Consider the following 27,068-nt stretch of genomic DNA (forward strand, 5'->3'; position numbering starts at 1 on the left):
CGACCACCAACAAGCACTCAGGATACTGAGGACACCGAGGAATGTAGCCAATCAGCATGAAGGAAGCTGCAGGAGTGTCAAACCAGTACATAGCCCCCAGTTAGATGTATTAAAACCAGTCAAACCAGTATCGGATCACCTTCATATCCAGTCTGTGTCCCCATTTACCATCACGACCTATGACACTGATTTATTCACTATTTAAAGAGTTTATTCTCATAAGAGTTTCCCACCAGAATTGGAAATAATAAATAAAATACTTTAGAAGCATCAATGCAAAAACATATGTTTTAAAAATAAAAACAATATAAAAAATGAAATAAAATTATATAAAACAAAAGAATAAAAACTCCAAAAGATTAACAGGATTAAGCAAATAAATCATAAAAAAGAGGCCTAGTTTGAAGAGATGTTATTTTTCTATTTAAAAGCTCTTTGATTAGGTTCTGAAAACCAGTGCTATCTACTGCCCCCTGCTGGTCAGCTCTGGTCCTGTCTGTTTCTCTCACTGAAACAGTGCGACCCCCCAGTGGACAACCGAGGAACAGCAGCTCCTGTTACTGATAATTACTGCATGTTTGACACCCCTGGTTTACGGTTCCCTGATTGGTTGCGTGGGTGCAGGGGGCGGGGTTTGTAGGGGAAGGAGTCTAAGACCTGGAAAGCGACCTGAACCCAAGTTTACCTTTGATGAGAACTGGAGCGACCCACGAACAGATCCACAGTAAGAAACAACCAGAACACGGAGAGGTTAAACACGCAGTGTTAAAACACGCTAACACGGCTAACTCAGCCGCATATCCTTTGGCTACATTCCCATCTGATCCGACTGCGTCTTGGTGGCGTCTCTTACCTTTGAAGTTGGGTCGGATCCTGGCGTCGTAACCAGACACTTTTCCCATCAGTTTGTCCAGAAACTCAGACGGAGGCATCGGAGATGCCGCTTTCCTCGCCGCCGCTTCCTTCGACGCTGCCAAGCTGGAAGAGGGAGAAAGAGAAAAAGGTTTATGTACTGGGCTCAGTTAATAATTAATAATATTATTCACGAGAATATTTGCATTTCATTAAGAAAATGCAAGTGAGGATGCAAGTGTTGGCCCAGTCATTGAATGCTGCATTAGCATTAGCATAGCATTAACCTAGCAATGGCATTAGCATTACCTTACCTTTAACCTAGCATTACCATTAGCATTTGCTAGCATTAGCATTAACCTAGCATTAAAATTTTAAAGAACAGCCTGACAAATCTCCAAAGCAAAAGAGCCTTTGATTTGTGGAATTAGTTCCACTTAAAGCAGAACTGAGTAACTTGCGCTTAGAGCTCCCCCTATAGGTCCCTTTTGGTTATGTCACTGTCACAAACACACCGCACCCCTGAGGCAGCAGCTCCTCCCTCTCACTACAGTGAGACGGGCAGCGGGTAATATTGCGGCAAAACTAAAGGTTAATCTTGAATAAGTGTAGAATAAGGCTCATCCTTTAGTAACTCAGTAAGTTGACCATTTATACTGTAAAAACGACGAGGGGGTGAAAGACCCCCGATCACCCCATAAACACTTGTATTACTTGTATTATTAAGGTGAAAAAGTGACTTAGTTCTGCTTTAAGGCTTGATATTTCCAAAACCTGTCACTAAAAATATGGGATTGTGAGCAGCTTTACAGATGTATCTACTATTTTTGAGAAAATTCAAAGTCTGGGTTGAATATTTGAGAAGTTATGACAATTTGTTTGCAAAGATTTTTAGGTAAAAATTGGACCATTTCCACTCTAACATAACGAGCTCTCCACTCTACAAATGGGATCGAGACAGAAAACTCACTGCAGTTGAAGGGCTGTAGGTCAAGAACAATTGAAGATAAAAAAAGGTTGAAGGAAAGAACACTTGAACAGTTGAAAGACAACAGACAGTTGAAAATGTTAAAAGTTGTATGTTGAAGAACGGCTGAACAGCTGAAGTTCAAAGTTGAAGCCGTTAAATCTTAAAACGCTGAAATTCCCATTCAAAATAAATGGGAAAAGTTTTAAACAAAACTATGAATTAAAAAAATTGATGAAGTTAGAAATCACAAAAGTACAAGCATCTCTGTGCTAAATTTTTGACATGTCTTGATTCCCTTCAGTGGCAACATTTGACCTTTTCTCACGACCTCCACATTTAAGACTTAAAGGCCACAATTTACTTCCAGACACGAGAGGACAAGTGAGGACACAAATAATATTAAACAAGAATCTAGTAAATAACATGAAAAATTCAATATAAAACTAAACAAATAACATAAACAAAAATAAAAAAATAATGGAAGTAAATGGTATAAAAAGGACAAAATAAATCAATAAATAACCAGAAGCTAAGCTGATAAATACACAAATAAATAAACTAATAAATAGATTGTTGAATAATGGAGTTAGTTAGAAAGGTAAATGAACAGATCAGTAAAAACATAATTAAAAGATTAAAGATGAATAGAATGAGGGATTGTTTCTTCCTGCTCGCTCACAGCAGGAGGCGAGCGCTCGCTTAGTTATTTTTAGCCAACCACGTTCTTCCTTCAGGCCAATCGTCCAATGACGTAAGAGAACACAGCGTGCATGGAGAGGTCAGAGGTCGGCACAGTCCTCGCTTCCTCATCGTCACACGTTTAATATTTGACCCTCAGCATTTATTAAAACATCCAAATCAAACCTGTTAACACGACTTCAAAACTCCTGTGTGTGTGTGTGTGTGTGATCCTTTACACACACACACACACTAGGATTACACACTGATCCTTGTGTTGTGTCGGGAGTTATTGACACGGAGATAATCTCTGATCCTATAAAGAATGGGAAACTTTGATATACCACACACACACACACACACACACACACAGACGCACACACAGATCACTGCCAGGATTTCCTCACAGCTCAGATCTAATCACAAGCGAGTCCCCCGCCCCGATCCCCCCCCCCACACACACACACATCAGTCTGTTTCATATCACCTGTTACAGTCCCCTACGCTGTGAATTTCTCCAGTTGTTTCCTTTTTAATCGGTACCGTCGTAATAATTGTTGCACACTTGGACTTCCAGGCGTGCATGGGTTATTTTAATGATGCTAAATATCTGTTGATTCTCCACCTTTACTTTGAAAGTTCTGAAAACATATGAAGTGAGAAAGTGACCAAGTAGAATATCAACATGTGCTTATTTGATCATAAAAAAGTTTAGATTCTTGGCCCGAGCCCGACCTCATTTTCCCGCTCAGCTGTCAGGCTGGGCTTCATTTTTCAAAAAAAAAAAAAAAAATCTCCATCACATTAATATTACTTTTTAATAAACACAAAAACGCTGCTTTATTGTTGTGGTATCATTTCTAAAGTGATTTCTGCTAGTAGTGGGACGGGATATTGACGGCGTTGTGTTGGGTTAGTTGTTCAGCGTTCACATTCACTGACTATATATAACTAACAATAGATCATTCTACATGCTCACACACAGATATGAATAGTGTCTGGTTGAAAGTGGTTCAGGCTTAAAGAGACATCAGCTTCATTTGGGTCGGACAGGTTTGGGATGAGGCGAGCCAGGAGTTCTTTTTTAGGCCCGATTAAAGCTCTAGTGTGTGCATCCTCCACTTTCTAACCCATAATCACCGTCCAATATAAACAGTGTGGGCCATGTCCATAACAGTCCCACGTCATACCTAATTTAAATCAGTTTTTTTTAAATCAGTCTTTTGAATAAAATGTTATTTCTTGCCTCTACAATGTGTAGAGCCAAGAAATAAACAACAACTTTAACTTCACTTCACAAAATGTAGCCGTCAGAGGGTTATACATTTCAAAATCTTCTGGGAAAGATGCGCACGGACTCCCGACAACGTTCTTGCTTGCGCACCTCGTGACCCCCTACACTGTGAAAAATTCCTGGTGAAATCCCTGTATGAGCTTAAAAAGTCAACCCATTCGCCTCTGACCTGTGCCTCCATCCATCCTAGAGAGACAAACATCTCCTCCACACGTCTCAGGGCTTCCTCTGACAGTCTGTGCAGCGGCCGTCTGCTTTTTCCTCCCCTGATGATAACACACTCTGTGATTTACGCTGCACATCAATCATTTATCAACGGATCTCAGCTTTGGAGATTAAACTGCCCAGAAGGTCGTTATGGTGCAGAGCGTGATCAACTCACACTGCTCTGTGTGTGTGTGTGTGTGTGTGTGTGTGTGTGTGTAACAGCGGATGCGTGTGATAAATATCTGCCGTGTTCCTGCAGAATAAAATGAAGGAGCCTGAGGGCGCTTTCATAAATAAGGCTGGACTGTGTGTGTGTGTGTGTGTGTGTGTCTTCCTCACAGTAGATCACAGGCGAGCCATGGTGACCCCTGGCCTCCTGAGTCAGGTTATAGTTTAGTTGTACTTAGTTTGAATTTTGGCAGGTTTGTTTTTATCTACAGGAGATTTTATCAAAGTAGTTTGCGGGTTCTCCTTTGCTACGTGTCTGTGTTTGTTTGTGTGTGTTGAGCCATTTTTTTCTCCTTCCTTGTTTTATCATTCTTGTGTTGAAACTGCAGCCGCAGGTCCAGCTTCACTGTGTTAACTGATGACCAGCTAACACTTAAACTAAGACACCAGTTAACACAATCACCAGCTGGTTTAGAACATCATTGAAGTCAAGACAAGGCAAATTTATTTGTATAGCGCATTTCATACACAAGGCAACTCAATGTGCTTTACATGATAAAACATTCAATTGTTTAAAATCAATAAGAACATTTAATATCATCAGTAAAATCAATTAAAATCATCAACAAACACATGACATCATCAACATGATCATAAATCTCTCTCTCAATCATACGCAGTAGAGAAAAAAGTTCCTTTAACTTTGATTTAAAAATGTTCACATGTGATGCTGACTTCAGCTCTGCTGCAGTTTGTTCCACTTCTTTGCAGTATAACAACTAAACACAGCATCACCATGGTTACTGTGAGCTCTGGGCTCCACTATCTGACCTGTGTCCATAGATCTCAGAGACCTGCTGGGTTCATACCTGACTAACATCTCACTGATGTATTCTGGACCAAACCCATTCACACATTTATAACCAGCAGCAGAACTTTACAGTCTCCTCTGAGGCTGACTGGGAGCCAGTGTAAAGACTTTAAAACTGGACTAATGTGTTCTGACCTCTTTGTTCTGGTTCAGACCTGAGCTGCAGCGTTCTGAACCAGCTGTAGATGTTTGATGAAGACCATTACAATAGTCCAGTCTGCTGGAGATAAAAGCATGGACCAGTTTCTTTTCCTTTTCCTGAATCAGTGTTCAACCTTATGTCATTGATCACTTTGATCAGAGCAGTTTCAGTGCTGTGATGAGAACCAAAACCTGACTGAAATTTATCAAATATTTTGTTGAATATTAAGAATTCACTCAGTTGGTTGAAGACCACCTTCACATCACCAAGTGAGTTAACAAACTGGTAATGTCAATTGTTAGTTTTGGTAACGTTGATATCTTAAATTAATTATGGCAATTTAGCTAGTTTAATGTTAGTTATGGTATTGTCGGTATCTTGGGTTAATTATGGTATTGTCGGTATCTTGGGTTAGTTATGGTATTGTCGGTATCTTGGGTTAATTATGGTATTGTCGGTATCTTGGGTTAATTATGGTATTGTCGGTATCTTGGGTTAATTATGGTATTGTCGGTATCTTGGGTTAGTTATGGTATTGTCGGTATCTTGGGTTATTTATGGTATTGTCGGTATCTTGGGTTAATTATGGTATTGTCGGTATCTTGGGTTAGTTATGTTATTGTCGGTATCTTGGGTTAATTATGGTATTGTCGGTATCTTGGGTTAGTTATGGTATTGTCGGTATCTTGGGTTAATTACGGTCTTGGGTTAGTTATGTTATTGTCGGTATCTTGGGTTAATTATGGTATTGTCGGTATCTTGGGTTAGTTATGGTATTGTCGATATCTTGGGTTAATTATAGTATTGTCGGTATCTTGGGTTAGTTATGGTATTGTCGGTATCGGGTTAATTATGGTATTGTCGGTATCTTGGGTTAATTAAGTTATTGTCGGTATCTTGGGTTAATTATGGTATTGTCGGTATCTTGGGTTAATTAAGTTATAGTCGGTATCTTGGGTTAAATAAGTTATTGTTGGTATCTTGGGTTAATTAAGTTATTGTCGGTATCTTGGGTTAATTATGGTATTGTCGGTATCTTGGGTTAGTTATGGCATTGTCGGTATCTTGGGTTAGTTATGGTATTGTCGGTATCTTGGGTTAGTTATGGTATTGTCGGTATCTTGGGTTAGTTATGGTATTGTCGGTATCTTGGGTTAGTTATGGTATTGTCGGTATCTTGGGTTAGTTATGTTATTGTCGGTATCTTGGGTTAATTATGGTATTGTCGGTATCTTGGGTTAGTTATGGTATTGTCGATATCTTGGGTTAATTAAGTTATTGTCGGTATCTTGGGTTAATTATGGTATTGTCGGTATCTTGGGTTAGTTATGGTATCGTCGGTATCTTGGGTTAATTATGTTATTGTCGGTATCTTGGGTTAGTTATGGTATTGTCGGTATCTTGGGTTAGTTATGGTATTGTCGGTATCTTGGGTTAATTATGTTATTGTCGGTATCTTGGGTTAATTAAGTTATTGTCGGTATCTTGGGTTAATTAAGTTATTAAGTTATTGTCGGTATCTTGGGTTAAGTATGGCAGCGTTGGTTGTTGCCACACACTTTCTCTTGGCTGCATTTCTGCTGAGTCATGGTTTCCAGAGCTTTATCACAGCTGTGTGTGTGTGTGTGTGTGTGTGTGTGTGTGTGTGTGTGTGTGCAGACATTGTGCAGCGCTGCTGGTGCTCTGAGCTCAGAGGAAATCCAGGCTTTGATCCTGCAGAGACTCTTTAAAGCGTCTCCTCCTGCTGAGCTTTGATTCTTGGAGTCTGAACACTTAACTCTCGCTGTTTGCTTTCATCCTCCATCAGTTCCAACACTGACAGCTGATAACATTTTACACAGACAATATGAAGCAGCTTTCACTGAATCATCCATGACAAACAAAGCCAGGATTACAGAGGTCACATCAGCACGTGGAGGAAACACCTGTGAGTGCTGTGGGCGGAGCTTAGTGTGCACGCTATCTACAGTACAGACGGTGTAACAGACAGAAATGGACATAGTCTGTGGCTGTAACTGTACAGCGTGATGCTATCAGATGTTAGCCTTCTGTTAGATATTGTTTGCTAAATTTTTCAAACATATTTGTTTGTTTCTCTGTTAGATGGATTAGGTCAAAAGTACATCGCAGAATTTGAGCAAATTGTAACCAAAGATAAACCTTAGACCACATGGTAGAGCTGGGCGATATCAACCAAAACTCATATCTCAATATTTTTTCTCAAATATGGCGATATACGATATAAATCTCAATATTTTTTTTCAAATAAAGTCTGACCAGAGAGACAATTCTGGGTTAAATTTGCTGATGCAAAATGCCACACAGGCTCATTTACCAACAAAAAGCTGCACAATATGTGCCACTTTAGTCTTTTTCTCCTCTAAGGGACAGCACGTGTGAGTGAGTTCTGTAATGTGGCTTGTTTAGGGGGAGGGTCTGGGTTAGGACGCACTCAGTGTTTCCGGTGCTTTTATCATATGATTACAGTCATTTTTAATGTTAAACTGTTGAAAACAAACTATTAATTCTTAAAAAATGTTTTAGTTTTCCTCAAACAATTACATAAAATTTCCCTTAATTAAGTTGAAATTGTCACAAAATCTAGGAAATTTAAAGTTAAAGCTGCACTACCTGATTCCAGAACCATGACAGAGGAGTAGGGATGTAACGATTCACTCAACTCCCGATACGATTCGATTCACAATACTGGGTTCACGATACGATTCTCTCACGATTCATTTTACAAAATGGGACTGTACTTAGATGACTGAAAAATATTCCTTTATTTTTTTGGGGGAAAAAAAAATACTGTACTATTTTCCTTTTATTTTTCATTGTCAAAAGAATCCCTTGATGAACTATTCAAACAATGAAATTTAACTAAAAATAAATCTTGAATGAAATAAATAAAGGAATAATACAAATGAAGAAGCCTATTCATTTAAATTCTGGTTCCATAGTAAACAATATAAAAACTGCATAATAGTTTTTTTTTTTTTTTTAAAGTGCAACTGAAAATGTATTTTGTGACTTAACAATTGGACCTTAAAAAAAAAAACAGTCTGCACTGTATTTGCGTCAGATATTTGTTTGAACCAGCAGAGGGCGCTGGTAACCCAGTGGTCGGTTGGCATGCAGCTAAGTGCAGTGAAGAAGAGATGCTATGCTAGCAGAGAGAGTTAATAGAAAAAACGTGACTTTTACAGATATTCACTTAATATTACAGACATTCTTTTGGTGCTAAAGGTTGTAAGGAATCATTTATGAATATGTTTAAGAGTAGAAGGCGGCCAGAAAGAAAGTATTAGCAGATTTCGCCCGTCGCCATGACTTCTGGATAGCGCCCTCTGCTGGTTAAAAAAAGTACTGCGATTCAATTTTCACAGCATCGATGTGAACCTTGATACTTATGAATCGATTTTTAACTGCCTTACGATTAATCGTTACATCCCTACAGAGGGGCGTGGCTGAATTCGAACCATAAATCCCATCCCCCACTCTGATAACCCATCCCAGTCTCCTCTTCTCACGGAAGTGCACAAAATTGCGCACGAGAGCACCAAAGGATGCACACAAAATATAGGAAAATGGAACATTAATGACCTGTCTAGAAGGAAAACAGCCACAAAGTTAGTCCAAGATTGAAAACAAGTTTGCACCGTGCACACGCTTCACTATATATCGCAGCAGCCAATGAGGAGGCTCCTTCGTGGGCTCTGCTCACCCCTCCTTTCTCTAAATCCTGTGATTGGAGCTGGAGGGGGTTATATTAACTAAAATAATTAATTATAAGGCACAGACAGCACGCAGACGTACGATTTTTTTCAGAAATGATTACTTTTACGTTCTACTACATGATGCTAATAAGAATTTTTTTTTAATTAAAGAAAATAAACCGAGTACCCCAGCTTTAAGACCCTGTTGGAACTGATATCTGTCACTTAATGCTGAAATATTGTCGGTTTCTTACAAATTTAGTATTTTATGTATACATACATGTGCAAACTGTGGAACAATAATGTTGAAATTACTCATTTTCCTGCATAAAATCTGTGGCTCACTTGAGTCAAACTGCTCCGTATTTGGCCCCTGAACTACAATGAGTTTGACACCCCTGCCTCAGACCATGGAAGAAACCATTACATTTGATCTGGATCAATGTACTGACTCTAGATCAGTTTGGAAAATAAAAAGTTATATAGGGGTATATATAAATGATATATAAGGGTATATATAAATGATTAAGTGTGTGAGTTCCTCAGTCCCTGCAGTATCTTCAGTTAAATTAACAGGATTTTGGGAATTTAGAGAAATTTCATGGAATAAATTCAGGAAAATTTGCCAGATTTCTTTCAACAATATGAGATTAGAAATGACTGCTGTTATTTGATATAAGGATTGGAAAACTGAGCTCTGCAAATATTGTGGAATGTAATTGAATTTAGTTTTTTATGAGGGGCAGCGATATCTATAACTGAATTAGTTGGTGATTTACAAAATGTTTCCTGTTTTTTCTGTCATTTTTACTTTCTAGGCCGGATTTGGCTCCCGGGTCTTAAGTTTACACATGATCTAAATAAATGTTGATAAATGATTTGGTTTGAACACTGAACACATTTAATGTTCCATGAGGTATGTTCACAGACACGTGTCACTAACATTTAATGAACAAACCTGCTGACAGGCGTGTGTGATGGGGGCGGAGCCACATGAATCATGTTTCCATCAGAGTGAATGTGTGAGGGTCAGACGTGATGAAGAGTCAGCTACCCTGAAACTCCTTTAAATGTCACACACACACACACACACACACACACACACACACACACACACACACACACACACACACACACACACACACACACACACACACACACACACACACACACACACACACACACACACACACACACACACACACACACACACACACACACACACACAGCTATGACCTCCTGCTGTCTGTGATGGTGGCGCTGGGAAAAGATTCGATTCTCATGTCACGGTACGATATATCGCAAGATCAATAAATACAAATGTCACCTTTACAAGTAGTATGAAATACAATTTATTTAATTTTTTCTCAAACAAATAAATGGTAACTAACTGTAATTCAAGCACCAATATAAAATCAAGTGGTGTGTTTATCAAACTGTCAAATTACATTTTTAAAAAAAGTGTAACTTTTGCTTCTACAACAGATTCTGATTCTGTTAAGTTAACTTAACTACTTTTTTTTTTAAACTAACCACATACATCTATAAATATGTCCAGTATATTTTAAGAATTAACTTCCAGCTAAAAGTCATTGCGTAGTCAGGTAGTTTAACAGGGTCTGATGGTGCGTTCACTGGCACGTAGTGACCAGGAGTTTACGTGCTATGCATAGGTTTGCAAAATTAAATGATTTAAAAAATCAATTTGGACATTTTTTTTGGATAGATACGATAATCGCGTGGTGAAATATCACGATATATTGCAGACTAAATTTTTTCGTACACCCCTCACTCGGACCAAGTCTAAGGTGAATCAGCTGATCTATGAAACACTCTCAGCTCGGATCAAACACAGGAAGTGTCAAAAATGACATAGAGCCAAGGTTGGGGGTAATTAAAATTACATCTTCAATTATCCATATTCAATTGCAACTCAATTACAATTAAGGTGACAGGAATTTTTTCCAATTACAATTATTGTTTATCCCCCTTAAGTAAATGACAATTATGTTCTCAATTACTAAAGTTAAATTACAATTGATCACAATTACGGAGCTTTTAATAAATACATTTTATTAAACATAACCTTCCTCTTGTGTTAGCTTTCTGTTAGCATCTCTAAAGTCTTAAATCTAGTCCGGTTTCCGCCCCCTCCATAGCACTGAAACATCACTCATAAATATAAACAATGACCTCCTTATGGCAGCTGATTCTGGACTCCTCCCCATCCTCATCCTCCTCGACCTGAGTGTGGCATTCGATACATCTCTCACACCAACCTTCTGAACAGATTAGCTTCCATCAGCATTACCCACATGCCCCTTCACTGGTTTAAATCCTGTCTCTTCGGCCGCACTCAGTTCATCCAGCTCAAATCCTTTAAATCAAACCCCTCCCTCGTCACTACAGGTGTGCCCCAGGGCTCAGTCCTTGGGCCCCTTCTCTTCATTATTTACCTACTCCCCCAGGAAGGATCTTCTGTAAATTTGGCATTTATTTTCACGGTTATGTGGATGACACCCAGCTCTACCTCACCAATAAACCATCTTCTATCCCAGGTGTCTGGGTGTCATCCTCGACAACATTCTATCTTACAAATCTCACATCAATAATATCACCTGGTCAGCATATTTCCACCTCCGTAACATTAATCGCCTCCGCCCCTCCCTCATCCCTCACACTGCCACTATCCTAGTCCACAGTCTCGTCACTTCCCGGGTTGATTAGTGTGATTCCCTTCTCTTTGGTCTCCCCAGTAAATCCCTCCATAAACTCCAGTTAATCCAGAACTCAGCTGTCCACATCATCACCAAACCCTCCATCTCCCACATCTCTCCTGTTCTCCACCAGCTTCACTTTCAATTCCGCATCCACTTCTGTTAACTTTTAAGGCCATTCACCACACTGCCCCCCCTTACCTGACTGATCTCATCTACGTTCACACTCCATCTCACTCCCTCAGATCATCTTCCTCCATTCATCTGTTCACTCCACCAGCCCGCCTCACCACCATGGGGAGCAGAGCTTCACCACCTCTGGATCTCAGGAACATGGACTCATTCTCACAATTCAAAGCCGAACTGAAAACTCACTTATTCACAACAGCATTTCCCACCTGTGCCCCCCCCACTTTTCATTTGTTTACATCACATGAATGTAGTCATTTTTAATTGGAAATTGTGTAAAGAAGTAAATTTTTTCACAAAACTTAAAATTTCTAATTACACAAACAATTGGTAACAAAATTAAAAATTTTTTAAGTGAATTGAACTGATACTAAAAACTAGGAAACAATAATGTTAAAGATGTTTTTTTCCACCGCCTAAAATCTGTGGCCCACTTGAGGTCAAACTGGTCCATATTTGGCCCCTGAACTAAAATGAGTTTAACACCCACGATCTAATTAATTTTTTATCTCTTAGTTACCTTGTTAGGCTTCCTTATCAATGAAGATATTGGTATATTGGTCATATTTTTGGTGTAAGTGGTATTATGTCAGTATACCCCTATATATATATATATATATATATATATATATATATATATATATATATATATATTATATCCTTAAGAGAACTGACAGGTGATGGGAGAAGATGATAAGAAACACATTTTAATAATTGTTAACTATACATCTTTATTGTTTAACTTACATATTAACTACGTAAGTCACAGTTTCAAACTCAAGGCCAGGGGCCAAATCCGGCCCTTTGGAGCGTCCAATTCAGCCCCCAGCAGCAAGCAAAAAAGTCATAGGAACCATGAACCATTGTGGAAATTACCAACAATTCAGATGTACATATCTCCAAATTAATACACAAATTCAATGAAACTCCACAATATTAGCAGGTCTGACATTTTTCCCCCCACGCTTATACCACATAATGGAAGTCATTTTTTTTTATCTTAATTTATTAAAAGAACTCTCAATTTTTCTTTTTTTTCTGCAATTTTCAATTCAAATTATTCCACAAAATCTCAGATGAGAAATATGGAACAATGGGTAGGAAGAAGAGGTAAAAAAAGACAAAACCAAACTAGGGCGGAGAGGGGAGAGGGGCGGAGTTTGGGATCATGAAAAAACTCCTCAGCAAACATCGCGACAAAAACCAACAAACACAACATTCAATTCAATACAACAGCACGTTAGCACAGGAGATGGGTCTTTAGCATGAGTAGTTCACAGGTCAACCACAGGGTGGCGCTGCCCTGACGGCCTCGCCTCCTGCTGCCATCTGCAGGGAAGGAGGAGGGGTTGGGGCCGAAGGACACGGTGCAAAAAACAGGTTGTGTGTGAAAGTATGGGAGTGATCATGTGAGCGTATGCCTGTTGTCTGAGAGTTTCAACATGGCTGCTGCAACGTTGGATTTGTTTGGACGCCCTACCCCCACGCCCGACCTCCTGAGTTGACAGACTCAGTGATGATGTCATCAGTCATTGAATTAAATTGTAAATTAGATTTTATATCATTTCCATGCCATTTACAATTACAAAGTCAATTACCTAAGGTCTATTACAATTCAATTACAGTTACAATACATTTTTCCCAATTGCAATTACAGTTCTAATTATCTCATAATTGTAATTAATTATCAATAACACAATTACAATTGTAACTGACCCCAACCCTGTACGGAGCACATGGCGTTGTGGGCGGGGCAGGATAGCGACTACAGCGCAGATTAATAAAACATCAACAGCACCAAACGTACGTCCATTTGTAGGCGCTCCATTGGTTAACGTCATTAAGGAACAGCCTTGCTTTGACCAATAGGAGAGCTTCTTCTTCTATTGGTCTCTGAGTGCAGTGACAGCGCCACCGTGTGACCACATCACGCCACTGCATCACAGGCTGTTTGATCCAAACATGTGTTCGCAAACTGAGACTAAACGAGTTGATAGAATTATCAGTGTGTGTGTTTGTGTGTACAGTCAAAAAAAACACACACTAATGTCGACAATATAAATGTGTGTGTGTGTATGTGTGTCCCACTGAGTGGTTCCTACAGCATGGGTAATGGTGTGTGCACATGAGTCTAATGTATTGAGTGTGTGTGTGTGTGTGTGTGTGTGTGCGTTTTGAGTGTGTGTGTGTGTGTGTGTGTGTTATGGGGGGTTAAATGAGTGAAGCCTGGTCATGTGATCGGGGTTTCACTGCACTGCGACAAATGAAGTCGTAAAAACGTGTTGAGCAGAAAAAACGCCGGCCTTCCTCCGATAAACACACTGCAGAGAGTCTACCTGCACACACACACACACACACACACACACACACACACACACACACACACACACACACACACACACACACACACACACACACACACACACACACACACACACACACACACACACACACACACCTGTCAGACATGTGATGGATTGTGGGTCACATGTACGATTAATTACAGCTGCCTGCTCTGTTCATGCGTGAAGCTGTGATTACACACAGTGTGTGTGTGTGTATGGCACAGCACGAGGAAAACGAAACAAACTGAGATGTGGTCCAACGTGAGGGTGAGGAGTTGTGATGTCAGTGACCTTCTTTTTCTCCTATCATCAATGAACCAATCACAGCACGGTTCCACAGGAAGTGCTTGTTCCTCAGCTTCACTTCCTGCTTGCAGACGCTTTCTGAACTCTGCGTTGATGACGTGAGCATGAGCCACACACACACGCACACGCACACAAGCTCACCAGTTACAATCTGACTTCCTGTTTCAGGGGAATCCCCCCCTCCTCCACCACCATGGCAACAGGGTCTGCAGTGCCCACCTTTAGGTTACAGATCTGTCTTCCTGTATCACCTCAGCTGGGACGGCCCACTTTAACACCTGAGGGGGTGGAGCTACACCAGGCTGAGTTTTACTACATGGTCGAAATGTCCCACTAACGTACTATCCGCTACACACTCAATGAGTGTATACTGTCTAGTATATACTATAGTATGGTTAGAATGATGAGCGTTCTTACTGAAGTAAACTTCCAAGTTTCCCAAGATGCATTTGGAACCTCCAGCGTTAAAAACCTTGTTCACACTGAGGCTAAATAGGCTCTGTTGATTCTCCACCTTTACTTTGAAAGTTTTGAAAACATTTGAAGTGAGAAAGTGACCAAGTAGAATATCAACATGTGTCAAATCAAGGCCCAGGGGCCAAATCCGTCCCTTTAAAGCTCCCATTTTGGCCACAGTAAAAATGACAGCAAAAACACGACTCATTGTGTAAATCACCAACTAATTTAGTTATAGATTTCTCAGCACCTCCAAATATATAATAAAACTGTACTTTTTCCCATGCCTATATCACATGATGGCAGTCATTCCTAATATGAAATTGTTGTAACTACTCTCAATTCTTACAAAATCCTACAATTTTCCTCAAATTATAGCCTAAGATTTCCTAAAATCAAATACAAATTGGTCATAAAAACAAGGAAATGTAAGTGAAGAACCTGCAGGGACTGATATCTGTTGGAGTTTTACAAAAATGATAAAAGTGCTTGTTTTACCACCTGTAATCTGGAGCCCACTTCAGAATAAAACCGGTCCGTATTTGGCCCCAGAACTAAAATTAGTTTAACACCCCTGAAGTAGAATTTGATCCATAAAATCACGTAGACACATTTTCAGAGACCCTGTGCTACTGACTAAACTTCCTGTTAACTTCAAAATAAGAGCCCTATTTACAAAAGAGTTAAAAAAAAAAAAAAAAACTAATGGAAGACAAGAAGAGATGATTTTATTTTGAAAAAAGGATGTTTGATTTTTAGCTTGAAGCCGGTGTCATGTACTAAGTTCACATCGTACTGAGATTGTATATGCACATGCGCACTACCGAAAAATTAATTTATGCAAAATAAAAATAATTTATTTTTGTTTTCAAAGTGAATTGACACGTGTTATATTTGTTTATTTGATTATGTAAGGGATATAATCTCAGTACGGAGGTAAACTCAGACCATGACACCGGCTTCAAGCTAAAAATCAAACATCCTTTTTTCAGAGGAGTTTATCTCATACTAAGATTGATTATGAGCATGCCCACTACCGGAAAATAAAATTTTGCTAGTTCCACTGTGAGTTTTGCTACTTCTGCCATGCTGAGATTGAAAATTCATATTATTCATATAAATCTGATCATGACAATCGTTTTTTTAAATTTTCCATTATTGGTCAATTTTTTATCGATGGTCAACTGATGTGACTTTTTAAACATTTTTTAAAATCAGTACAACATTCTCTGTGCATGGCTAATCCAGCACGGGTACATCTCAGTACGTAGCAGTCACATACTCAGTACGGAGGTAAACTCAGAACGTGACAACGGTCCCAGGACCATTTTATGTTCAGCTCCCAATGCATCATGGGGTGGTTGAGTATGACTAGTGTGCACACTAAATGTCCTCATATAGTATATATCCTGGTATTTCTCACATACTCAATCTTTTCATACTATCTAATGTGAAAGCACTACATACTCATTTAGACGTTAGTATGAGCCTGAGAGTCACCAACTAAACCCTGACGTTCACAGAAAGCACCACGTCATTGCCGTCACCTCCACATGTCCTCGTCCCCCTCCTGAGCACTTCGTCAACACGATAAAGATTCTCCCTCGGATGAAAAGACGTCTTTGACATGTTTGGAGGGAAACTGAAGGGGTTAACAAACGGGAAACATGTTATTAAACATGTGACGTCAGACATGGTGACGGACGTCACGTAAAGAAAGGCCACCTGTAGTAGGACTGATGAATATACCGACATAAGATATATCGAGCTTTCTCTTTTGGCTATATAGAAAATGACAATATCACCTATATCAATATTTTTATTTTGTATGGCTTATTTTGTTTTAAAACACTTGTTTTAGGAGTCGCTGCTTTCTCTACTTCTCAGAACAACATTAAAACCAAAGTCAGATGGATTTCTGTGTTTTCTAACCCAGACCTTTCCCTAAACAAGCCACACAACAGAACTCACTCACACATGCTGTCCTTTATAGGAGAACGGTGGCACATATTGTGAAGTAATTCCTTAATAAATGTCCCCATGTGGCATTTTGTATTAGCAAATTTAAGCAAAAATTGTATTTTTCAAAATATTGAAATATACAAAATATTGAGATAGTAGTAAATGTGCTGCATATATATATATATATATATATATATATATATACACAGCACATTTACAACTCTCTACATTGAAACAATAAACCTTTTAATCCATATATCATTGACTCACTCTATGATGTAATAAGATGTTAAAATGTTTTTGCATGCCCAATAATGTAATAAAGAAAAGTTTTTACATTTTGTGCTCAGCATCTTGTTACATTATTGACCAGTTGTAACATTTATTTTTGTAACACTTTGGCTCATTGTTACATATCAGGCTCTAACGGGGCTCACTTTAGTTTAATGGTTCTTATGGAGCTACTGGGACACACTCACTGGGTCTTTATGAGCCTGTCAGTCAGAACGACACACGACGAAACATGTTGGTCTGATTCTGGGTCAGTGTTTACATTCTTTTCTCCAATTAAACTCTTTATTTGGTTTCTTCAAGCATTTAGTTTCTTTCTGCACACGTTCTTTAATCTGCTTCTACTTGAGGACGTGTTGGAGATTCTTCTGACGTGTGTGTTATTGTTTACATACGAGACGCTCTGCACGCCACCACAGAGGAGGACAGACAGTGGACGGACCGGGGAACAACTCAGGACGCACAGACGTCGCTATGGCAACCTGATGAGGTCACTACAACAGTCTGAGGAGAACAAAATGGCGGCGAGCATGTCTCCTCCTACTGCTCTACGAAGACTTAAAAACAGTTACTATGATCAATAACTGATAGGTGATCAATAACTGATAAATGATTAATAACTGATAGATGATCAATAACTGATAAATGATCAATAACTGATAGGTGATCAATAACTGATAGATGATAAATAACTGATAGATTATCAATAACTGATAAATGATTAATAACTGATAGATGGTCAATAACTGATAAATGATCAATAACTGATAGATGATCAATAACTGATAGATGATCAATAACTGATAGATGATAAATAACTGATAGATGGTCAATAACTGATAGATGGTCAATAACTGATAAATGATCAATAACTGATAGATGATCAATAACTGATAGATAATCAATAACTCAAACCCTATCACCACTAACAGAGATAATGACTGGTTAATTTTAGTTTTACATTCTTGTGACGTTTGTTACGATTATAATTTAGTGTGTGTCCCTCCAATGAGACACACACACACGCACGCACGCAAACACACACACACACACACACACACACACACACACACACACACAACACACACACACACACACACTTTGTGCTGAGTGTGAAAATCATGTTTTTTTTTTCCTTTTTCAGCAAAAATCATGTGAGCGGGGGGGGGCGCAGGAGGCAGCAAAGGGGGGCAGCAAGCAGCACAGCACGGAAAGACACACGAGAAGACACACGAGAAGACACACGAGAAGACACAGAGAGACACCTAGAAGACACAGAAAGACACACGAGAAGACCCACGAGAAGACACAGGAAAGACACACGAGAAGACACATGCCGAGAAGACCACACACGAGAAGACACATGCCGAGAAGACCACACACGAGAAGACACATGCCGAGAAGACCACACACGAGAAGACACATGCCGAGAAGACCACACACGAGAAGACACACGGAACTGACACACGAGAAGACCACGAGAAGGACACACACACACACACACACGAAGACACACACAAACACGAGAGACACACAAGAACACACACGGAAAGACAAACAGAAGACACACGATGAACACACACAACACACACACACGAATACACACGAGAACACACCACACGAAAGACACAGTAGAATACACACTAAAGACACAAACACAGCAGAATACACACTAGAATACACACACACACGAATACACACACACAAACACTAGTAAGAGACACAACAATAACACACACTTAAATACAAACAATAATACACACTATAACACACACACACACACACACTTAAATACACACTATAACACACACACTTAAATACACACAATAACACACACTGTAACACATACTATACACACACAATAATACACACTATAACACAATTACACACTCTGTAATACACACAATAACACACACTTAAATGCACACTCTAATACACACACACACACACACTCACACTTAAACACACACTTAAATACACACTATAATACTCACACAATAACAAACACACAATAACCACAAAAACATAATACACACTATAACACAATTACACACACACACACACACAATTAAATACACACACACGCGCGCACGCACCACACACTTTTCTGTGTGTGAAACCCCATAAACAATAATAAAAGCGGATAGACAGACAGTGGGGTGCTGATGACGTCACAGCTCACCTGAAGAACAGCACGGTCTCCCACAGGTAAACTCCCAGCGCGCGCCTCATGGTGTCTGAGGAGGAAGAGGATGATGAAGAGCGGGTGACCTCCAAATCACGAGTCGCGTGCCCGTGGAATCACGCACATGTCCCCGGTAACATCCGTCCTGAGGCGGACACGCACGCAAAGCTCCGTTCCATGCACGCGCATCACGCGCTGCGTCCCGGTGTCGTCCCTCCGGTACCGGGCTGGGACCGTTGGCCGTGCTCGTGGCTGTGTGCGCTGCAGCAGCTCTGCTCGGCTGCTCCCATCCTCCGGACACGCGCGCAACTACCGGAGGCGCGTGCGTGTTGTGCACTGCTTTAACGTCCTTCGCCGGTGTGACCGGGAACATACGCGCGCACCGCGGACAGGTGAGGCTGAAGGAGCCGCGGGAACCGACTGACGTGCACGCGCGGCCAGGGCACGCCAACACGCACTACCACACGCAAATACACGCAGCACGCACGCGCCCGGATTCCTGACGTCCCCCGCTTGCTGCAGTCATTTAACAAACTCGCACGCGCGCGCGCACCTACACACACTTACACAGAGGACACGCCCACAGCGCGTTGCCATTGGCTCGTGCAGACCGGGAGGTCGTCCGTGATTGGACAACAGAGGTGTCACTACCTGGACCCGTGTGTGCGTGCGTGTGTGTGTGCGTGCGTGCGTGCGTGACCGTGACTTTAGAGCAGACATGATCAACTGGCGTCCCCCACAAAGTAAACCTACAAAATGACCAGAAACACATAAAGAAATGAAAAACTCACAAAATTACAGAAAAATACACAAACCTATAATGAGTAAAAAAAACCAAAAAAAAAAATGTACAAAAATACACGACAAAAAGAAAAAATATACAAGTGATTCAAAAAAAACACACAAACCTATTAAATAAATACACAAAATTACAGAAAAATACACATACCTAAAACACAAGTGAGTCAAAAAAATGTGCAAAAATAAATAAAACAACAAACATTCACATGATAAAAATCTAAATACACAAAAGGTACTCCAAAAATACAAAAAAACACCACAAAATAGAAACAAAATCAAAGCACGCAAAAGCCTTTGTTGTGTCATGTTTGTGGCCCCGCCCACTGTGATAAAAGTTACCATCTCTGCTTTAGATGAAGCTGCACAAAACACAGAATTCTGACCAATCAGGTGAGGAGATGATAAAATGTCATTAATATAATGTCAAAGACTAAGGTTACATGTACTGTAGTAACCTGTACACACACACACACACACACACACACACACAACACACACACACACACACACACACCACACACACACACACCACACACACACACACACACACACACACACCACACACACACACACTGACAGTGTTTAGCATGGTTTTGTTCGAAGTGGCCACTGGAACGTGATTCTGGTTTTTAATGCCTGCAGGCAAAAGATGAATCATTAGGCTGAGTGTACTGAGACTGACACACACGCACACGGCACACACACACACACACACACACACACACTGGAAGTCTTCATTAGAGAGAATCCGAAGCGATCTTCCTCTGACTCGACCCTCAGAGTCAGAGGAAGCAGTAGTTTTTCCCACAAAAAGCAGAAACACACACGACATGAGAAAAAGAGGAAATATAACAAGATAGTTCTTTATTGGTCCACTGACGGGGAAACATGAGGGGAAGTGAGACAAAACATGAGAAAATGTGAGAAAACATAAGTGAAAACATGAGAGGAAATGTTAGGAAACATGAGAGAAAACAAGAGGAAATATGAAAGGAAACATGAGAAGAAGGAAATATGGAAACATGAGAGGAAACTTAAGAGGAAATATGTGAGGAAACATGAGGGGAAACGAGACAAAACATGAGAAAATGTGAGGAAACAAGTGAAAACACGAGAGGAAATGTGAGGAAACATGAGAGAAAACAAGAGGAAATATGAAAGGAAACATGAGAGAAAACATGAACAATGTAGGGAAACATGAGAGGAAACGTGTGAAAGCATGAGACCAAACATGAGGAAATGAAAACAAAACATGAGAAAAATGCGAGGAAATATTAGAGGAAACATGAGAAAATGCAAGAAAACACTAGAGGAAATGTGTGAAGAAAAATGAGAGGAAACGTGAGAAAACGCAACAAAACAGGAGAAAATGTGAGGAAACGAGATAATGTAAGAAAAGATTAGAGGAAACATGAGAGGAAGCATGAGAAAATGTGAGAAAACATGAGACCAAACGTGAGCGGAAACATTTTGTTTGTACAAAACACTCATGAAAGTCACAAAAAGATTGTTCTTCATATCGTGTGAACCTCAGACGACATACTCAGACATGGAAAACACGAGAGGAAACAAGAGGAAAAATGAGAGGAAACATAAAAACGTGAGAGGAAACACGAGTAAAAAGACGGAGTTCAGGGATTTAAACCGACAGGCTTCAGTGGGAGCTGCTGGTGAAGAAGAGCCAATCAGAGGAGCTGATACTATAAATACCAGGGCAGCACTTTGTGTGCATTTACATAAAGAGCTATAATGGCTCTGTAATGGTTTAAATATTCATCACGCTCCCTTTGCTCTGCTCTCTTCACCTGAATAATCTCTGAATTATACACAGGACGCTTCGTGCACGTCCAACACACTGACACACACACACACACACACACACACTAGAGACACACAACCCACAGGAACGAGGAACAACACTAGAAACACACACACACTCAGAAACCCAAAGGAACACAAAGACATACATCAGAGACGTAACAAAAATCATTCAAAATACAAACAATGAGAAAAACACTAAAAATGACTTTAACTTAAACTCCATTTTTTGTTTTTAACAATTTGAGCCCATTTCCGCTTATTTTTACCCTTTTTCTGCAACTCCACCAAACTCACCACATTTTAACATATTTTCATCACTTTTTCTTTCCATATTTTTGCTCTTTTAATGTATTTTTGCTACATCACATTTCAATGACTTTTCAGCACATTTTTTTCCACTTTCCAGACATGTTCAGCACTTATAAACCCTTTCTACCACTTTTACACCTAATGTCACATATGTTGACCCATTATTGTCACTTTTAACTCTTTTCACCAGATTTCATGATTATTTTTTGCCAATTTAACCACATTCACCATTTGTCATGCCTATTATTTACCAGTTTAAACTAATTGTTCATACTTTTTAAATTACATTACCCCAACCCCTCACCCCATTTCTGCCACTTTGAGGCCAATACGTTGAACAGCTTTTTACCACTTTTTTTGTCCGTTTTTGTTCCGCTCGAATGTGAAACTTTGAACCAATTTCTGTAGATTTTAAAGTGGACATATCATTCTAAATCCTCTTTTTTAGCCCTTAAATGCATTTTGTTGTATATTTATAGTGCTTAGAAGTACAGAAAAGTTCAAATTAATCTCTTCAGGTGCTCCGTTGATATCTTTATATTCTGTTTTGGTCATATTTTTCAATCTGTTTCAATTTTTCTATTCTCTATTACGTTTTTTGAACAATAATGTCACAGTATTTGCAGCAGAACTGCCAGATTAGTACATCGACTCCAGGCCCAACACTTCGAGCAATCTGCCATTTTTGTTTCTCGCTTTTATTTTGTAGTCCAAGCTCCAGGATGCAGAAGTTACGAGAGGATAAGTCTAAATGTTGGGTTGTTGGATGTAGTAACCCACACGCTTCATTACACCGTCTCCCAGCATCAGAACCTTTTCAAAGTGTCTGGTTGAGTTTTATTTTTTATAGAAATGTACCACATCTGTGGGATAAGGTCTTTTTGTGTGTGTGAAGCACTTCAATGATGACTGCTTCATCAACCTCCACCAGTATAAAGAAGGATTTACAGAAAGACTTTGTCTGATTGAGGGTTCAATTCCTTCTATCTTTGGAGACGACGAACAGAGCACTTCGGTAAGCTGTAAATAACGCTAAAAAGTGTGTTAGCATTAGCAGTTGCACCGTCTTCATATGTTAGCGCTGTGTGCTCGTTTTAGATCCTTGATGATATGGCCTACGTGATTTAATTTAAGTCTAAAGTTTTCATGAGTCATTTCATTTTGACGTTTTTGTCTCCGAAAAGACTGTATTAAAATGCATTTCGTGACGTTAGCTTAGCGCTAGCATTAGCTCGGCGCTAGCGTTAGCTCGGCGCTAGCATTAGCTCGGCGCTTGTGTTAGCTCACTTGTTAGGGTTATGCATGTTCATCATCATCATTTTCATCTCGCTCCGCTGGGTCAGACTCTGGCTGGAACATGTAAGGCTGGATGAACAAGTCTAACGTTGTTGACATTTTGTAAATAACGTGTGAATAAAAAGTTCCTGCACCGCTAAATAATCGTATCTCTTCTATCAAACTACAAAAATGGCCGAACAGGGTGGCGTTAAACCGAGTGTCACCTCTGCAACCTGGAGGGGGGGCGGGGTATGAAGTGTCTCATTTGCATTTAAAGAGGCCACACCAAAACGAGTTGCTCTCAGAAGCACATCAGAAAAGTGTAGAAAAGGGGTGGAGCTATAATAATGAGGAATTCAGACCCAAGCATTGCAGTTCTGCTTTATATAGACCATAACTGTATGATTTATATGTAAAAAGAAAGGATTTAAAAGCATATGTCTTAAAACATTCCTTTTCACAACATTTTCCACCATTTCTGGTCAGTTTGAACCCATTTTTTTCTGATTAAAACAAGGATTTACATCTATTCATCTATCGATCTATCTATCTATCTATCTATCTATCTATCTATCTATCTATCTATCTATCTATCTATATAAATCTATAAATCTATCTATCTAGATCTATCTATAGATCTATCGATCTATCTATCTATCTATCTATCTATAAATCTATAAACTATCTATCGATCTATCTATCTATCTATCTATCTATAATCTATCATCAATCTATCTATCATCTATTTATCTATAGATCTATCATCTATCCATCTATCTATCTATCCATCTATCTATCTATCTATGTATTTACATATCTATCTATCTATCTATCTATCTATCTATCTATCTATCTATCTATCTATCTATCTCTATGGAGGAAATAAAATGATGATCTTCAGAGGTCAAAGGTCGTGACTCCCCAACATGACCTTTGAACCCTGAGTCAAACACACCACTGACCTTTGAGAATAATGGAACCCTGAAGAACAAAGAGAGAGAACAGAAACACACAAAACACACACACACACACACACACAACACACACACACACACACACACACACATACAACACACACACACACACACACAACACACACACGCACACACATATACAACATACACACACACACACACACACACACACACACACACACACGTAAGCACACAAAGGAAAACACTCTCAGGAATACAGCCAGGTCTACAGGTCCCCATACAGCGCCACAATCTGTTTAACAAACCACTTGTGTGTCACTGTGTGTGTGTCACTCTCTCTTTCCGTGTGTGTCTCTTTCTCTCTGTGTGTGTGCGTGTGTGTGTGTGCGTGTGTGTCTCTCTGTGTGTACACTAGTGGCTCAGCTTCATGAATTATTCACTGTGTATAACTCGAAGCATGAGATTATTTTAAATCCCAGGCCACACACACACACACTTTCAGGGTATTCCCACATATTGTGTGTGTGTGTGTGTGTGTGTGTCACGCCTCTAGTCTTCTGAATGATTCTGTGGACACACACACACACACACAGTGTCTTTGGTTCTCCTTTAACCAATGTTCCTCAAAACTAAACGTTTTGAGGAATGGAGGAAACCCAGGCAGCACGTGGAGAACATGCAAACTCCACACAGAGAGGACCTAAGTCTCCACCCCAGGGCTCCAACTCAGGACCTTCTTGCTGTGAGGCTATGCTAACCTCTAAAGCAGGGGTCACCAACGCGGTGCCCGCGGGCACCAGGTTGCCCGTAAGGACCAGATGAGTCGCCCGCTGGCCTGTTCTAAAAATAGCTCTTACATGTAACTTAGAAATGACAATACATATATATATAAACACTTAAAATGTAAAGTGTTTTTTGTGTTTAATACATACTTGCCAACCCTCCCGATTTTCCCGGGAAACTCCCGAATTTCAGTGTACCTCCCGAAAATCTCCCGGGCCACCATTCTCCCGATTTTCTCCTGATTTCTGCCCGACATTGTCCGGGCGGACCATCCTTCACTGAGCGTCATTTCCAGCCGGACAATAACAACGATTACACCGCATAAGAAGAGGAAGAAGACTTTGGTCTTTGGTCTAAAAAAATTTAAAAATTTTACCAATTGCTTTATAATAACCCAATTGTCACACTTCATTCTTTTATTTGATCTGATGTTTACTTTTTGAGATATGGACAATTTAGTGAGGGGGTGTGTCCTTATTATTCTTCAATTTTCATCTTCCAATATGTCAGGAACTCCATCACATATAAAGGTAAATATGGTACAGTAATAAGCTCCACCCACTCTCTCAGAATATATAAATAGATCTGCTATACATTATATCTGGTGGACATGTCAGCTCCTCTAAATAGTCACTAAGTCAGTGTGTGTTTGGGTCTGGAACATGTTTGGGTCTTCAGTAAACTACTTAGCATATGTCTCAGCTCCCTGTAATGTGATCAGCTTAGAGCTATGAACATAGACTGTTCACATCACTAATGATTAGTCACAGATATTCATTGGTTCTAGGCTCACACACTCTAGAAATATGAAAAAAATACTTTTCGTTCTTTACTATTTCCATTGGTCCATAACTGCATCTGGGAATGTAAGAAAATATCTATACCTTTACAGTATAAAGGTTACTCTTTCTTAGGATACAAAACAATTTTACTTTATGCGACTTCTTTATTTTTCATCTTGGACCCCGATTACAAGTTCACCACTTGCGGATATTGAAAATCCTTTACAAGGCCATTGTAGCTTGTCTCTGTGTCTTATAATCATTTATTGTTTATTTGTTTTTCACTCAGGAAATAATTGGTAAAAAAATTCAGAATTTTTTGAGACCAAAATGCGTGAGTCATTTGTGAAAGGACCTGGAATAAACGACAAATTCTGAATTAGCAGCAACACAACCAACAACCAAGACACAGAGAATAAAGTTGTGTTACTTTTTTGACTCGTAGGAAAGAACGACCAATTATTAAAACGTGGACGAAATGTTGAAACATTCAAACGGTGATGTTTCCATGGCGATCAGCCTTTGAATGGACAGAGACGTGACACCATCCCACTAACTGTCCTCACGCTTTGCATGCTGGGAATAATCGACCCCATCGACCATCGCAGCAGCCATTAAGAGTTTGTGCTGAGGCTGCAGAGAATAGACACACACACAGCGTGAGTGAGTGTGTGTCACTCTCTCTGGTTGTGTGTCTATGTGTGTCTATGTGTGTGTGTGGTGTGTGTGGTATAATTCTTGAAAACTTTTACATTTTCAATCACACTAAACAATATGTCACTCTATTTGATTATATTCCTACGGGTAATAAATGTTCTTAAAAACAACTCATTGTCATTGGTCCACTCTGATTGGTCAAACTGGTCTTAATGGCCATGTTTACATTGGAGCTTTAATTCCTCTTTAAAGCAGAATAAAAGTTCATTCCTCTTTAACCTGACCTTGAAAACACTTAATTCCAAATTAAACTTAAATCCAAATTATGTGGCTGGTTTATTCCAAATTTAATT

The 27,068-nt window shown here is 39.6% G+C and overlaps 1 protein-coding gene across 2 annotated transcripts in view; it reads right to left on the bottom strand.

Annotated features, from left to right (window-relative positions):
• Positions 1-19,858, bottom strand: part of glra1 (glycine receptor, alpha 1) — a 40,284-nt gene extending 20,426 nt beyond the window's left edge. Inside the window, exons 1-3 of one of the 2 annotated variants that reach the window (XM_028460144.1) lie at positions 19,347-19,858; positions 854-978; positions 686-697 (exon numbers count right to left, since the gene is read on the bottom strand). In XM_028460144.1, coding sequence (XP_028315945.1) covers positions 686-697; positions 854-978; positions 19,347-19,396 — 187 coding nt within the window. In that variant the 5' untranslated portion in view covers positions 19,397-19,858. The remainder of the gene's footprint in view (positions 1-685; positions 698-853; positions 979-19,346) is intronic. The other variant, XM_028460145.1, reaches the window with a different exon arrangement.
• Between the last annotated feature and the right edge of the window lie 7,210 nt (positions 19,859-27,068).

Source organism: Gouania willdenowi, chromosome 10 (assembly GCF_900634775.1).
Source record: "Gouania willdenowi chromosome 10, fGouWil2.1, whole genome shotgun sequence".
Taxonomy (NCBI): domain Eukaryota; kingdom Metazoa; phylum Chordata; class Actinopteri; order Blenniiformes; family Gobiesocidae; genus Gouania; species Gouania willdenowi.